Source organism: Larimichthys crocea, unplaced genomic scaffold, assembly GCF_000972845.2.
Source record: "Larimichthys crocea isolate SSNF unplaced genomic scaffold, L_crocea_2.0 scaffold143, whole genome shotgun sequence".
Classification (NCBI taxonomy): domain Eukaryota; kingdom Metazoa; phylum Chordata; class Actinopteri; family Sciaenidae; genus Larimichthys; species Larimichthys crocea.
In genome coordinates, this window is record NW_020851961.1 from 53242 (window position 1) to 70689 (window position 17448).

A 17448-nucleotide genomic window follows, 5' to 3' on the forward strand; every position below is an offset into this window, starting at 1 on the left:
ACACACCGCCTGCAGACAGAACTCAGATTAAATCAAAGTTTGGGTCAGAATCATCAGTCTGAACCGACCAATCACAGCCATCTGAACACACACACACAGTGCAATAGCTGGAGGAAAAGTACTTTATTCTAAAGAGTATATATATATACATATATATATATTATATATATATATATTATATATATATATATATATATATACACAGTACTCCGCCCCGAACTCCACCTGTACATCCACATGAAGGTATGTGACGTCAGCACGCAGGACGTCCGGGGGGGGGGGGGGGGGGGGGGGATTCCTGAGGATTGCCCGTCATGCCCCGCGGGTAAAGATGGCGACAGCTGAGCCGAGCAGCAGAACTTTCTCCGAGCGGTTCTGAGCGGGTTTCTATCCGCCTGTCGGAGCCTCTCAGCCGGCTGCGTCTCCTCCCGCCGCCCGCTGAAGCCGCCTCCTCCTCGGCTTCGGTTCTCCTCCTCGGCGGAACTCGGCACTCCTCCCCGGCCCCCTCCCTCCTCTCGCCGGAGGAGGCGCACGGAGCTCCGGCTGAAGTTTCCTCCTCTCTCCGCTCTCCGGGAGGAACCGGACCGAGCCGCGCTAAGCGGCCTCACAGGTGAGCCCTGATCCGGGTTAGCTGTAGTTCTGGTTCGGTGTGTGGGCTGCAGCTTGTTGTCGGTGAACTGGGCCGGGCTGAGCGGGATTGTGTCGGTGTAACGGGCTGCGGGAGGGCGGTGTCGGCGCGTGGTCAGGCCCGGTTCTGCACCCCCCGCAGAGCCAGGACCGAATCATCGAGCGGCGCGCGCTACTGCAACTCACCTGGGCGCGCACACACACACACCTGTTCTAATGGACGTGATGACGTCACCTGACCCTGTTGTGGACCGGTTCCGACGTCACAGAGGATTCTGGGTAAACTGGACGAGCTATGATGGCATGCTACATTTTGGACCAATCAGAGCCGAGTTCTGTCAGGGTGGCTTCTTATTGGTCCACAGGGAGGACTGCTGAGAACCCGCTCACGGACCCGGTCCGAATGTGGGTCCAGGTCTTCAGCAGACTCTAGTTGTTTACATCAACAACATGGTGCATTCTAGGAGGTGTAGTTCAGTGATACCTTTAAAACAGTTTAAAGCCGGGTCATGGTTCTGAAACATTCTGGCCCATCATTAAAGGACTTTAGAGTCCACAAGGACTCAGCTCAGTCCAGATCCTGAAGGTGTGGCTTAGTGTGTGAAGAGGCACCACAGGAGAAGAGGGTCTCACAGAGTCCTGGTTTGGGTCAGAACCTGAGCCAGTTCTCAGTCTGACCCTTGGAACCGGGTTTGAGACGTGCTCATAATAATCTGGTTCATCGATTCATTCGTAACACCGGCACTTCTGCACAGACTGCACTGTTGCTAGGAAACAGACAGAGTCTGAGTTTTCTTCATCCTGTCAGCTGATGTGGACTGGACAGATCCGTCTGGTCCAGAATCTGCTGGTCCGAGCTCTGATGTGTTTGTTTACCCTGCATGGGTTTATCTCTGCTCAGAGAGGATTATGGGTAGGGATGCTGGGGTCAGTGTGGTGACGTTCTGTCGTCTGATTGGTCGATGTCAGTCTGTCTTTAAAAGTGCTGCTGTGAGCTTCAGACGAACAGCTGATGAGATTTGATCAAATAATAATCATAACATATCAAACATGTGACTGTAGGTCAGACAGAGCATCATGTTTTTGTGTTTTTAACAAATCTGGGAACCTCAGTGCATTTTGGAAGGAATGTCGTCAGTTCTCTGGCTGCAAAGTCAACAACACATCTCATCTCATCTCATCTCATCTTCTCCCGCTTTATCTGGAGTCGGGTTGCGGGGGCAGCAGCTTCAGCAGGGAGGCCCAGACTTCCCTCTCTCCAGCCACTTCGTCCAGCTCTCCCAGGGGGACCCCAAGGCGTTCCCAGGCCAGCCGAGAGACATAGTCCCTCCAGCGTGTCCTGGGTCTTCCCCGGGGCCGCCTCCCGGAGGGACGTGCCCGGAACATCTCACCAGGGAGACGTCCAGGAGGCATCCTCACGAGATGCCCGAGCCACCTCAGCTGGTTCCTCTCGATGCGGAGGAGCAGCGGTTCTACTCTGAGCTCCTCGCGGATGGCCGAGCTTCTCACCCTATCTCTAAGGGAGAGCCCAGCCACCCTGCGAAGGAAGCTCATTTCAGCTGCTTGTATTCGCGATCTCATTCTTTCGGTCACTACCCAAAGCTCGTGACCATAGGTGAGGGTAGGAACGTAGATCGACTGGTAAATCGAGAGCTTCGCCTTTCGGCTCAGCTCCTTCTTCACCACGACGGACCGGTGCAGAGTCCGCATCACTGCAGAAGCCGCACCGATCCGCCGGTCGATCTCCCGTTCCATCCTTCCCTCACTCGTGAACAAGACCCCGAGATACTTGAACTCCTCCACTTGAGGCAGGATCTCATCCCCGACCCGGAGGCTGCACTCCACCCTTTTCCGGCTGAGAACCATGGCCTCGGATTTGGAGGTGCTGATTCAACAACACCTGAGCCTTGTTATTAGTGAATAGAGAAGAAAGGACGTCCCCCTGAGCCAGGCACAGTTTGCTTCTGCCCCAGAAAGATTTACTTACTTAGGAATTAAAATAACCCCTGACACTGAAAATATTATATCAATCCATTATGACCTTCTGTTGAAAGAAGCAGGCGAATCTCTGGAGAAATGGACTTCAATGCCTATTTCTATGATAGGACGTAGTAATATTATTAAGATGTCTCTCCTGTCTGTCCCACTCCCTCTGCACACTTAATAAAAAGCTTCACCTGCGTCCTAGGCTGCGACTCTCCGTTTGACACCTCCCATATGAACGTGGGGGACAAAGACTGCCTCATGTCAAACTTTATTATTGGGCAGCATAACTCCGTGCAGCCAGGTATTACTTTCTCAATACAGAGGTAAAACTTCAGAGCAGGGAGATGCGACATGGGATTCAAACACTGGATAGAAAAAGGACTAAGCAAGATAAAAGACTTATATAATGAAGGGACACTAATGTCATTCCAACAATTAATAGATAAACATGACCTTCTCAGAAAGCACTTTTTTAAGTACTTGCAAATTAGAAGCTTTATATATTCCCAAATTAAAACTACCTCAGAACCTACACTGTCCACTCTCGAAAAATTCACAGTAAACCATTTATATGACAGAGGACAGTTATCAAAGTTTTAGGATATAGTTTTAGCAGGCTCCAAAGAGAACTCAGTTTTCATATTTAGCTGCATGGAAGAATGATCTTTAGGCAAACATCTCTGTAGAGGACTGGGAGAAGGCAAACCCAAACTATAAATACCAGATTTCAATTATTACAATGCAAGTGGTTGCTCAGGACTTATATTATCATTTTAATCCTGGGATCCCTGATACATGTATGAAGTGCACTGAAGAAATTGGCACTCTATCATTGTATGTGGGAATGTTTGTGGAAGGAGGTTCTGGAGCTGACTCCTGAAGTGACGGATAGTGTTGTTCCCAATCAAGCTTATACAGACAGATACTCTGAAGATTTTCCAGCAAATACGAAGAAACGCAAACTAATCAATTTCTGTTTGTTGCAAGCCAGACGTGTAATTGCTTTGACCTGGAAGGAAACCCCAAGACCCGATTCTAGACCTGGAAGGAAACCCCGAGACCCGATTCTAGACAGTGCTTAAGGAGATGTCTAGCAGTCTGGCACTAGAAAAACAGTGCTTAAGGAGATGTCTAGCAGTCTGGCACTAGAAAAATTGACCCATGTAGTAAGAGGAAGGATTTTTATAAGATATGGACCTTTCCTTATTTTACATATGTATAACAACATGTATACAAATGCCTGGGAACAGATAAGCACTGGCACTGTTACCAATAAACGGTAAATGACCCGTACTCATATATCGGACCACTCAAAGCTCTGTACACTACGTATCTCATTCACACACTGATGGCATTGGCTGCCATGCAAGGTGCTAACTGCTCATCAGTTTGAGGAGCTAACCATTCACACATTCATTTCGCTCAATTATTTATTTTCCTCCGAGAGGACTGTTGGTTATGAGAGGGAGGGGAGGGATTTTATGACTGTTATTGTTTGATTCTGAGCTTTCATGCGTGCCTCTTTCCCGTCTTGTAGTGATAGTTCATCACCTATATCTTCCATCCACAGTCTCAACTTCAGACCCGGATATAAATAAATCATATAGGGATGAAATTAAACCTTTATCATAACAATGTCCTTTAATTGCTGCCTCTAATGAAGAAGTAATAGGTTGTTATATTTGGTTGATATTTACCTCAAATAGGACTGAAACAAGACAGACTGAAGTTCTGTTCGTCATTTTTAAAATCATGACAGACGTTTAAACATTAAACAGTTTTTTTTTTTTTTGTCTGTTCACTTCCTGTTATCACATTAATTATCCAGCGCCTCTGACATCATCCCCGGTTCTTTCTGCTCTGTATGTGTGGTTCCCTCTCTGGACACACCTGTTCAGTGAGGAGGCGGGGCTTCTCACCTGACTCCTGCAGGTCTGACATCACTGACAGCGTCGCTGTGCTCTAATAAGGCTAATGACTTCACCTGGCAGACCGCCTGCTGTCACCTGACACTGAGCAGGCAGAAGCTTTTCAAAGGGTCATTACACCTGAATAATAAAATCTACATTAATGAATCCAGTCATTAATTATTTCTAAAAGTCAAATGATTCAAAACATTTGTTCAATCTGTTGACATTTAGTTTATTTTAGCAATTTTGTGCTACATATTTATTATCTTTGACCTGTTAGCCTGCGCTTAGCCTGTGTTTATAGCTGTTAGCCTGTGTTTATAGCTGTTAGCTTGTGTTTAGCTTGTGTTTAGCCTGTATTTAGCCTGTGTTTAGCCTGTGTTTATAGCTGTTAGCCTGTGTTTATAGCTGTTAGCCTGTGTTTATAGCTGTTAGCTTGTGTTTAGCTTGTGCTCTGTCTCTCGTGCCCTCTGTGTCGTCTCGCAGGTACTGACTGGTGTTTTTCCACCCGGCCATCTTGTGTTTCAGGCTGTCAGAGGCTCACATGTCCAGAGGAGGAAGACGAGAACTAATACTGAGAGAGCGAGGACGGACGGACACAGCAGAAAAAGACGAGGATGATGAAGAGCTTTCAGTGCTGATGTATAAGGTGAGCGCGCACACACGCACACTCTCACACACGCACACTCTCACACACGCACACTCTCACACACACACTCACACACACACACTATCACACACTCTCACTCTCACACACTCACTCACACACTATCACACACTCTCACTCTCACACTCTCACTCACACACTCTCACACACACTCACACACACACACACTCACACACACACTCTCACACACTCTCACACGCACACTCTCACACTCTCTCACACACACACACACTCTCTCTCACACTCTCTCACACTCTCACACTCACACTCTCTCACACACACACACACTCTCTCTCACACACGCACACTCTCACACACACGCACACTCACACACTCTCACACACGCACACTCACACACGCACACTCTCACACACGCACACTCACACTCTCACACACACGCACACTCTCACACTCTCACACTCTCACTCACACACACACACTCTCACACACTCTCACACACACACTCTCACACACTCACACACTCTCACACTCTCACACACACTCACACACTCTCACACTCTCACACTCTCACACACACACTCACACACTCTCACTCACACACACTCTCACACTCTCACACTCTCTCACACACACACACACTCTCTCACACTCTCACACACGCACACACTCACACACACGCACACTCTCACACACACTCACACACTCACACACTCTCACACTCTCACACACACTCACACACACACACACTCTCTCTCACACTCTCACACACGCACACTCTCACACACTCTCACACACACACTCACACACTCACACACTCTCACACACTCTCACACACTCTCACACTCTCACACACTCTCACACACTCACACTCTCACACTCTCACACACTCTCACACACTCACACACTCACACTCTCACACTCTCACACACTCACACACACACACACACTCTCACTCTGTGTTTCTTTGTCATGTTTTAAACTTGTGATGACGTCGTCGTTTCTTAGTGATAAAAGTTGCTGACTCATGCTTTTCATCAGTTTGTGCTCTCATGAATATTAATGAGGTGAAGATGATCCTGTAATGTGAACTGTGATCAGCTGATCTGAGCCTGTCAGACCCGACAGAGGGCACAGAGCACACTGCTAACCATGCTAACATCTTCTTCTCTGGTTTCAGCCTCAGGTGAGGCTGCAGGTTTATTATCCCTCCACCCCCGCCCATGACCTCACTGTAACCACGGCAACAGATTAAAGTGTGTGTGTGTTTCAGGTGTGTTTTTGTGGATGACGAGTGGAGCAGCTCACACTTCAGGTACAAACACTGATGACATCACACCTCTCACACTGATGACATCACACCTCTCACACTGATGACATCACACCTCTCACACTGATGACATCACACCTCTGACATCACAAATAAAATGCCTGGAACATAAAAACAATAATGTGCTGTAGCTCGTCAAGTTAATGAAGTTAAATATAAACATGTTGTTCATCGTGTTATTGATGTCACAGCGTGATGATGTCACAGCGTGATGATGTCACAGCGTGATGATGTCACAGCGTGCTCGTGTCGTCTGTTAGCACATTAGCTGTGTTAGCCGACTGTGTCCTCGTTCAGCTCGATGAGCTTCACTTCCTGTTCTGGAAAAAAAAAGAAACACAGATCAATGACGCCCAAGGCGCGCACGCACACACACACACACACACACACACACACAGACACACACACTAACTCACACACACACACACACAGACACTAACACACACACAGACACTCACAGACACACACACACAGACACTAACACAGACACTAACACACACACAGACACTAACACAGACACACACACAGACACACACAGACACAGACACACACAGACACACACACAGACACTCACAGACACACACACTAACACTAACAGACACACACGCACACACACACACAGAGCATGTGTGTTTTATATATTTGTGAGGACAGTTTGACAGTAAATGTCCTCACAGAGACTTTAAAACACCACAGTGAGCTGAAATCTGGACCTCACAAACATAGAAGAACTCACACACACACACACACACACTTTTAATACACTCATCTGTGTGTTTATCTGTGAGGACAAGTGTGTGTGTGTCTATGTGTGTGTGTCTGTGTTTGTGTTAGTGTGTGTGTGTGTGTGTGTCTGTGTTAGTGTCTGTTAGTGTGTGTGTGTGTGTGTCTGTGTTAGTGTCTGTGTGTGTGTGTGTGTGTGTGTGTGTGTGTGTGTGTGTGTGTGTGTGAGTTAGAGTGTGTGTGTGTGTGTGGGCGTGTTTGATGCTGATGAGGGGCGATCGAGCATTGATCTCCAGAGAGAGAGAGAGTGAGCACGGTCACAGGCCAGTCGTGGTCGGTGGCTGAGTGTCGTTAGGCGGTGTTTGGCTGTGTTAGGCGGTGTTAGGCGGTGTTTGGCGGTGTTAGGCGGTGTTTGGCGGTGTTAGGCGGTGTTAGGCGGTGTTTGGCGGTGTTTGGCTGTGTTTGGCGGTGTTTCCTTCCTCATGAACTCTTCCTCTCGTGGCAGGACTTTCAGACCGACAGGAAGTGACATACAAAGGAATCGGTGTGCAGGATGACGAGTGCCGCCCCGGCCAGGAAGCCGTACCGTAAGGCTCCGCCACAGCACCGCGAGACACGCCACGGACTGGCTGTCGCTCCGCCCCCGCCTGCACCGCAGCATGACATCACTCAGGTAAACCGACACACCTTAACCACGCCTCCACCCCCCCCACAGTGCTGCACTCGCCTCCCAGCTGCTGCCAATAAATGGCCACAGAGCACCGGGTTGCTCTGCGGCGCCTCGACCTCGCCTCTGTCAGACAGCGAGCCGGACATCTCCAGTCTGTCCAGCCTGGAGATCCCGCCACCACCGCCGCTCTTCAGTAGCCACACCCATCGGGCCAAAACCAGTGCCGTGGGTGTGACCACGAGTCCTCACTTCGTTGGCGAGGGTTTTCCTGCACATCGAGGTATGGTGGCCTCGAAACAGTCTACCGCCAGCAGTCGGATTCTGATGGCCGCTGCCCCGCAAAAAGGGATCCTGAAGCAGCCCGCCTCACTTGGCGTGGAGCACGCCTATGACATCATCCGGAAGTCAAAGTCAGTGGAGCTGCTGGATGACAGCAGGGGGCGGGGTGGCGCCGCTCCTCATCCACCCACTCGTTCGCTGGACCGGGCGAATCAGCGGGTGCCGGCCTTGCGGCGCTCGTCGGACCCGCCGTCCCCCGTCAGGTCCGCCTGGAACTGGAAGAAGCAGGTTCTGGAGGAGAAGGTCCGCTTTTCCAACTTCCTGGATGAGATCACCTGTCGGGTCATGAGTCCCGCCCACCTTACGCTCCTCGGCAGGACGCCGTCCAGAGAGCAGGGAAGCCCGGCCCCCCATCCCCGCCACCGCTCCTCCCACAGGAAGCAGCAGGTGTCCACAGACCAGACTCGACGCTGGGACGACTGGGTGGCGTCAATGCAGCGGCCCGGCAGCTGGTACCAGCCGCTGCACGGGGAGGGGGCGGGGCAGGAGACCCCACCTCACGGGCATGACATCACAGAAGGGGCGGGCCCTAAAAATGAAATCTTAGGGGTGCATAGAGGCGTGTCTCCACGGAGACACAAGCACAGACTTCCTGTTCCTAATCAGTCCAACGTCAAGGTAGGTCAGAGGGGACGTCCTGACCCCGATCCTGACCCCGGTACTGGTCCTGGTCCTGGTCCTGGTCCTGACCCTGGTCCTGACCCTGGTCCTGATGTTCCTCCTCTTTCTCCCCTGTGGTGGTACAAACTGTTCCCATGATGCATTGAGTGTGATGACCTGTGTTCTCGACCAATGAAGTTTCTTTGTTTTATGTTGTTTGTCTTTGTTCATTTGTCAACAGGAATAATGTAGAAATATTAATTATTGTTATTTTATTAAATTATTATAACATTAACATAACATTAATATAACATTAATACAGCATTAATATAACATTAATACAACATTAATATAACATTAATACAGCATTATAACAATAATACAGCATTAATATAACATTAATATAACATTAATACAACATTAATATAACAATAATACAGCATTAATATAACATTAATACAACATTAATATAACAGTACCGTAACATTAATACAACATTAATACAACATTAATATAACAGTACCGTAACATTAATATAACATTAACATAACATTAATATAACATTAACATAACATTAATATAACAATAACATTAACATAATAATAACGTAACATTAATATAACATTAATATAACAGTAACGTAACGATAATGAAGGCCCGATCATGTTCTCCTGATCTGGACTTCATGTTCTGGTTTGATGACCTCATAATAATTAATTTAATTATTGACACTGAGGAGTCATAAATTACATTTTTACAGTGTAGAGACGTAAACTGTAGAATTAAATCAAACTCTATTAACACGTCCGTTAAGTTAGTTTTCCTGCTCAGGACCGGCTCTCTGTAGTTGGTCGGTTGAGTTCAGGTGCGTTCAGGTGATTATACATTGATGGAAACATGGTCATGAATATTATATTAGATTCCTGCTAACAGATCATAAATCTGACATTTGAGAAACAGGAAACTCGTTAGTCACTGTATTAATAATAATGAGTTAACAGACTTCTGTTTAACTCTTCGTTAGGTTCATTAATGAAGTTTAACGGCGGCTCAGCAGCTGACTGTCAGTTCATCCCTGAATTACGCCTCAGGGCGTCATATTGATTATTGATAACGCCTCTTGAGGAAACTGATAACGGATCACCATCAGCAGAGCAGAGTGATCTGATTGGCCCACAGCAGCACCGTCACTGACCTCACGGCTCACAGCTGATCCATCATAGATAACCCTGCTGCATGCTGGGAGTGGACACGTTTCCATACGTTGCCGTGTTTCCATACGTCGATGACACAGACGACAAAGACCGACAGGAAACGCGTGATTGACGTTTACTGACCTGACTTCATGTCACATGGTGGGTCATGTGATCACGTGATGCAGAGCAGCTGATCTGATCAATAATCAAATCAAACCATTGTTCGACTCACAAGTGAACCACGACACTGTTCATTACAAAGATATATATATATATGTGTGTGTGTGTGTGTTTAATCTGTCTGTAGTTCTGATGTTCTCATGTCCTGTCTGTAGTTCTGCTGTTCTGTCTGTAGCTCTCATGTTCTGTCTGTAGTTCTGATGTCCTGTCTGTAGCTCTGATGTCTGTTCTGTCTGTAGCTCTCATGTTCTGTCTGTAGTTCTGATGTCCTGTCTGTAGTTCTCATGTCCTGTCTGTAGTTCTCATGTCCTGTCTGTAGTTCTCATGTCCTGTCTGTAGCTCTGATGTCTGTTCTGTCTGTGTTTCAGGAGGTCTTATCAGACTCTGAGCGGATCAGGTGAGTCTCTCTGACCTTCAGACTCAGCTGTTGACGTGTTTTTGTACCAATGACTTGTTAATTGGGTCTCGTCTTGTTACCCAGAATCCTCCAGCAGCAGAACGAGGACCTGCAGCGCCGCCTCTCTCTCTCCACGCACAAGATGGACGCCATGGAGGCGGAGTTTGACGGCAACCGCCACTACATGGAGGCGGAGCTCAGCCGGACTAGAGACGACCTCGACAAGATGAGGGACAAGTTCCGCAGGTGAGGACACGATCTGAACCAGATCCACTTGTGGGGGATGGGGGGGATCCGGTCCAGGTTCAGGAGAACCAGACCTGCTAACAAAGCAATGATGTGTAGAAACATGTGAAGGAGGCTGTTGATTGGCTGTTTCAGGTGATGATGTCAGATGTTTGATGACTCGTTAGAGCGTGCTTAGTAACACTTCCTGTCTCTCTCTGCAGACTCCAGAACAGCTACACGGCGTCTCAGAGAGCCAATCAGGACCTGGAGGAGAAGCTGCACGCTCTGGTAACCTTTGACCTCCGAGCACTATGATTAGTCCTTTAATCGTTGTCAACTCATTAATTATTCAGACTGATTATAATAGAGTGTGTGTGTGTGTGTGTGTGTGTGTGTGTGTGTGTGTGTAATATCTGATTGATCACTGAGTCTGTCGGGCAGTTTTTATTGATGAGCTGTGTTAATGTGGAGAGTTGACGGACATGTGGGGCGGTTGGTTGCAGCCAGATGGTTGCCACAGGCAACAGTCACAGGTCACTGTGAGTCTGTTTACAGTGAAGACATTAGATGCTGTTACCATGGTTACCAATGCCACGTTAACTTAACGTCCAGGTTTTAGACAGTCTGCGGGGACGTCTCAGAGACTACGTCCAGGTTTTAGACAGTCTGCGGGGACGTCACGGAGACTACGTCCAGGTTTTAGACAGTCTGTGTCGTGTTCATGTGAAAAACTTAAATGTGGACATTTATTGTGAAAGAGTCTTCATACTTCCTGTTTGTCCCCTGGTGTCTTTATCTTTCTTCTTCTTCTCTTTTTTCCACGCTGCTCTCTGATGGACTGACTCATCTTCATCTTCATCACCTTCATCAGGCTGCCGTCAGTCAGACATGGGTTCATGCAGTTGGGTTCCATCTTCATCCTCCTCATCCTCTTTCTTCTTCTGTAGTGTCTGTTAGCTGATGAGTCATCAGACAGACGAGCAGCTCGTTAAACTGATGATTACAGTTTATTTTGTGTTTTTGATTAATTAGATGAACTCTGATTGGTTAATTATCACGAGTCAACAGCTAAACTATGCTAACATCAGCTAAGTAACTAGCTAACACTCAGGCTAAACACGTTAATTGAACAGTTAGCTTCAGTTAGCTTTAGTTAGCTTCAGTTAGCTTCAGTTAGCTTCGGTTAGCTTTAGTTAGTTTCAGTTAGCTTTAGTTAGCTTCAGTTAGCTTCAGTTAGCTGTGTGAGCTAACATTGGGCTGACTCGACAGAAAATAAACGATGTGATGATTATTGACTCGTTAACTCTCGTTAAATGTTTATTTATGTTTACTGTGACTCGTGATAGATCCCAAATCTGCATATTTAAATATAATTAATAAGAGCCTCTTTAAGTCGCGTACGAAGTAGCATTAGCGACCTCGCTAACACAAACATTATCTTCTGTTAGCTGTGCTAGCTGCTGTAAGCTGTGCTAGCTGCTGTTAGCTTGATGACATGAGCTTTGAGCTTCAGCTTTGATCAGGATCTGATCGATCTTATTGATCTTCTTGCAGCAGCAGCCACGTCGCCGCATCCCATAATGCATCTGTACAGTGCTGCTAGCATGCAGCATTCAAATTATCTGGGAAATGTAGTCCGTTGTTTGAAGTTTTTAACAGTTTGAACTCAAACTTTCTTATTCCCACATGATCTGAATGAAGGCCCGCCTCCTGTCACCTTAGCCTCCTGATTGGCTGTCCCACCTGTGATTGACAGGTGGTAACGTGTTCTTGCTCCTCCCACAGCTACGGAAGGTGGAGAGAGACAAAAAGACTATGGACCAGGAGATCGTGGAGCTCACCAACAAACTGCTGGATGCCAAGAACACCATCGACCACCTGGAGGAGCTCAACGTGAGTAAACACTACGTTACCCATGAGCCTCAGCTGTAACATCCCAGATTAGCATGCTAACATTAGCTCTGTCAGTTAGCCACGCGACGGCTAAGCCTGCGTATCATGTGGTGACCGATCATGTGGTGACCGATCATGTGGTGACCGATCATGTGACCGATCATGTGACTAACAGACTTCTGCTGTGTGTTCAGGAGCGGTACAGGCAGGACTGTAATTTGGCCGTCCAGCTGCTCAAATGCAACAAGTCACACTTCAGGAACCACAAGTTCGCTGACGTGAGTACCGTGTTCATGTCAACATACGTGTGGAGCAGCACGTGGCTGTTTGAAGTGCATTCTGGGTAACGCTCTGACCCTGTGTGTGTGTGTTAGCTGCCGTACGAGCTGCAGGACATGTTGAACAAACACATGAAGAGCAGCCTGCCGGAGAGAGGCCCCGCCCCCTCTCAGGACCCGGACACGCTCAGTTTGACTCCCGCTGACGTCGTGCCGACCTCCGTCATCGCCCGCGTCCTGGAGAAACCCGAACCGCTGGTCCTGAACTCCGCCCAGTCCAGCAGCTGCGGCCGGCCCGTCGCCGAGGACGTCTTTGTGCACGTGGACATGACGGGCCCTGCGGGCGCCGAGGGCCACGGTCGGGAGAACAGAGGCCAGGAGGAGGCGCAGCAGAACGGTTCCTGCTGCAGTCAGAGCAGTCTGGACGGGCAGTCAGGCGGTGAGGAGGTGAGCGGGGCTCCGTCCTTCGAGAAGCTGAACCCGTACCCGCCGCCACAACCCCCCCACCCGCTGTATCCCGGCCGCAAGGTGATCGAGTTCTCGTCCGACGACAAGGTGAAGATCCCGAAGAACTCGCCACTGCCCAACTGCACCTATGCCACGCGGCAGGCCATCTCGCTGAGCCTCGTCCAGAACGACGACGAGCGCCTCACCCCGGGCAGCCCCTCCTCCTCCTCCGGTGGGGGCACCCACCAACGCACGCCGCCGTCTCAGCGGGACGCCACCAGCGAGCCACTGTCTAGCCAGTCGAGCCCGTTCAGCAGCCCGCCGCAGGTAAGAGTCGAACGCCATGTTGACGTCATGTCACATACATGTGAACGGGTTCATATCATGTTAATGTCTTCTTCCATCCCTCTCTCTCGTGCCCCTCCCCTCTCTCTCGTGCCCCTCCCCTCTCTCTCGTGCCCCTCCCCTCTCTCTCGTGCCCCTCCCCTCTCTCGTGCCCCTCCCCTCAGGCTCCCAGTGTCATGGCGAGCTCGGGCAGCTCTGAGGAGGACTTGCTGGCAAACTGGCAGCGGATGTTTGTGGAGAAGATGGCGCCGACGTGTGACGGTTCAGTGGTCCACCGCACGGCGTTCAGCAGTCAGACAGCTGAGGAGCTACAGAGGAGAAGGCCGGTGCCAGGGGGCGGGGCTTCCTCGTCCTCTGACCGCCACAGAGCGGCGTACTCGGACGGAGAGGAAGGCTCGTCAGCGCGCAGCTGGACGCCGAGTCGCGGCTCCAGCCTTGACACTGACACCGAGCCGAGGCCCGGCAGGAGGGGGCGCTACGACGGCGACGGCTCCATGGAGGAAGGCGAGCGGCTGCTGATGAACCTGGAGGACGATGGCGGCAGCAGGGACACAGCGGTCACTGTGGTGACCAGCCCCACCGACACCCACAGGAAGGAGCTGCAGGAGGAGGAGGAGGAGGAGGAGGAGGAGGAAAGAGACGTTCTCTCACATGACCTGCCTGTCATCTCACCACGCCTCCTCGACATCGACCCCGTCCTCACCGCCGCTGCCACCACCACCCCGCAGCGGCCGCAGAAGAGCCCGAAGAGGATGGGCGTGCACCACCTGCACCGCAAGGACAGCCTGACCCGAGCCCAGGAGCAAGGCACACTGCTGGACTGACAGTGTTTCCACGGCAACCGACCCGCCCGTCACAGGCCGGAGGTCACGCCCATCCAGGATATAGCCATACTCTGCGTGTGTGTGTGTGTGTGTGTGGACGTCTTTGCCTTTCCTGAGCTTTTATTTTGAAGAGACACATTCAGTGCCTCTCTCTCACTTCCTGTCTCTCTCTCTGGTTGCGAGTACACCACCGGGCCTGAAGGTCAGACTTTTATTTTGTTGTAGACTTCCTGTCGTGCCGTGTTATTATTAAGTCACACTGACTGTACCTGCAGGGGGCGTGGCCTCTCTCACCTGAATGTATCCACAGGTTGATCTTTCTACGGATGCCTGTGAGTGCCAGAAACAGGAAGCAAGAATAGCCAACAAAATAAAATGCAGATCCTGGAAGATAAAAACTAATTTTATTTTGAAACTTTTTAGTCATTATGTTTTAATTAACTAATCTAATCAGCTGTTCACAGTCCAAGGCTTTTATTGTGAAAAGACGACAGGATGTTTCCTGCTTTAATTAAACTAATTAAAACTAAAAGTCTGATCAGGTGACTAACGAGCTGTTAATTAATAATCGTGTTTCTGGCACCTCCAGCTCTCCGTACGCTGTTCTCTGAATGTGACTCAACGCTGATCACTGATTGGCTGATCACTGATTGGCTGATCATTGATTGTTTTGACAGGAAGTAATCGATCGGCTCATGATTAATCACAAGCACCAATCACAGGCGAGCTTCACTGCTGCTGGTGCATGATGGGACGAGTTGCACAAGGTTAGCCTAGCTTAGCTTAGCACAAACCCTAGCAGCAATGATAATGAGCCTAATGCTAAGCTAGGCTAACAGTGCTCTGTGGGTATTCACTGTTTATAATGCTAAGCTAGGCTAACAGTTTCCATTAGCTTGAAGCTAACACCTACAGGGGCTAGCAGTTTGTGCTAAGCTAAGTTAGCCGTGTCCAGCAGGACGTTCACATGCGTGAAGCGTGTTTCAGAACACGTGAAGACACGAACACAACACTGCTCCTCCTCCTCCTCCTCCTCCTTGTCTTCTTCTTCGCCTCCTCCTTGTCTTCTTCTTCGCCTCCTCCTCCTCCTTCCTCCTTGTCTTCTTCTTCGCCTCCTCCTCCTCCTTCCTCCTTGTCTTCTTCTTCGCCTCCTCCTTGTCTTCTTCTTCGCCTCCTCCTCCTCCTTCCTCCTTGTCTTCTTCTTCGCCTCCTCCTTCCTCCTTGTCTTCTTCTTCGCCTCCTCCTCCTCCTTGTCTTCTCCTTCTTCGCCTCCTCCTCCTTCCTCCTTGTCTTCTTCTTCGCCTCCTCCTCCTCCTTGTCTTCTCCTTCTTCGCCTCCTCCTCCTCCTTCCTCCTTGTCTTCTTCTTCGCCTCCTCCTCCTCCTTCCTCCTTGTCTTCTCCTTCTTCGCCTCCTCCTCCTCCTTGTCTTCTTCTTCTCCTCCTCGTCAGCAGCTGATCAGTTATTAAAGTTTTATTTGTGTGTGTGTGTGTTACAGTGTGTGTGTGTGTTACACTGTGTGTGTGTGTGTGTTACAATGTGTGTGTTTGTGTGTGTTACACTGTGTGTGTTTGTGTGTGTTACACTGTGTGTGTTTGTGTGTGTTACACTGTGTGTGTGTGTGTGTGTGTGTGTTACACTGTGTGTGTGTGTGTGTGTGTGTGTGTGTGTGTGTGTGAATATTTAATGAGGTCGAGCAGGAAGGAGATTAAAAGGTGAGAGTGATGCACTGTGGGTAAAAATAGGCAGTTTAAACTTTGATGATTCTTCTTCGTGAGTTTAATCGAAGTTGTCACTGGAGGTCGACCTCCTTCTTCTTCTCTGCTCGTCCTGATGCTCCATGAAACTCGTCAACGAGTAAACATGACGAGGCGTCTGATCTGAGGTCAGTGTAGACTCAACGTCCCAGCATGCATCAGGAGGCGTCACACCTGACTGGTGGTGTTTAATCGCTCAGGTGCGTTCAGGTTACCTGGGAGATCCGAGTGTTAGGTGACGTTAGCATCAGGCTAAATTAGCTTCTAGCCCTAAACACGCCGTTAGCTTCAGTCCGACGAGTCTCTCCTCTCCTACGTGACCTGAACGCAGCACTAGCGAACACATTTATACTTTGCTAACCAAGCTAACAGAAGCTAACAGCATCTTCTGCTAGCTATGTTAGCTAGCATGCTAAAGAATGAGTTTGTCATCAGCTCAGAGCTCGACGGTTCTGGTCGGGTCCAAAGACAGTCCTGAATGTTCAGACTTTTAGCTAGTAGCCCACTGCTAGCTAATATTAACTCGTTAGCGACAGCTAGCAGGTTAGCAGCTGCTGTTAGCTTAGCGGGCTGTTAGCTAACTAGCTAGGCTAATGCTAACATGTTAACGTTAACGCGTTAGCTTGTGTGTAGTAACGGGTTAGCTGGCTAACAAAGTAAAGCTAACGTCATCTGAATCAATCGTTGTAGAAGAACAAAGTAAAGCTAACGTCATCTGAATCAATCGTTGTAGAAGGTCTGACCACGCGTACCGGAGCCGGCGGGGTCCGCCGGGCCTCTGTGGACTCACCTGAGGACAGGTGCATTGTGGATTCACCTGAGGACAGGTGCATTGTGGACTCACCTGAGGACAGGTGCATTGTGGACCTTTTGTAACAAACCGGAGCCGAACTCGACTGAATGTTGTGGGCCGGGCCAAAGCTGCCCCGCCCCCTCGCTGTCCACCCCACGGTGCTGTCACTCACTCAGCTCGATGACCTCTGACCCCAGCCGCGGTGCTTTCAGGGTCACCTGAACTGTTTCCTGTTCTGATTGTGTCACTTCCTGTTGGAATAAAACTACAAACAGAGACTGTTAAACTCGACTAACAACTTT

General features: G+C 49.3%; 1 protein-coding gene across 4 annotated transcripts; it reads left to right on the forward strand.

The window, feature by feature from the left end:
* Positions 1–277: 277 nt before the first annotated feature.
* On the forward strand, positions 278–15699 carry tjap1 (tight junction associated protein 1 (peripheral)). Of its 4 annotated transcripts, XM_027275483.1 has the most exons (13): positions 278–610; positions 5052–5172; positions 6329–6334; positions 6422–6463; positions 7707–7874; positions 10555–10583; positions 10668–10829; positions 11033–11099; positions 11683–11712; positions 12597–12704; positions 12899–12982; positions 13079–13756; positions 13939–15699. In XM_027275483.1, exons 5-13 carry the CDS (start codon positions 7755–7757, stop codon positions 14596–14598), a joined length of 1938 nt encoding a protein of 645 aa, XP_027131284.1. In that variant the 5' UTR covers positions 278–610; positions 5052–5172; positions 6329–6334; positions 6422–6463; positions 7707–7754; the 3' UTR covers positions 14599–15699. The 4 variants fall into 4 exon arrangements, with proteins under 4 accessions (XP_027131284.1, XP_027131283.1, XP_019123409.2 ...); XM_027275482.1 differs by lacking the exon at positions 6329–6334 and having other exon boundaries at positions 13939–15698; XM_019267864.2 differs by lacking the exons at positions 6329–6334; positions 6422–6463.
* The last annotated feature ends 1749 nt before the right edge of the window (positions 15700–17448 follow it).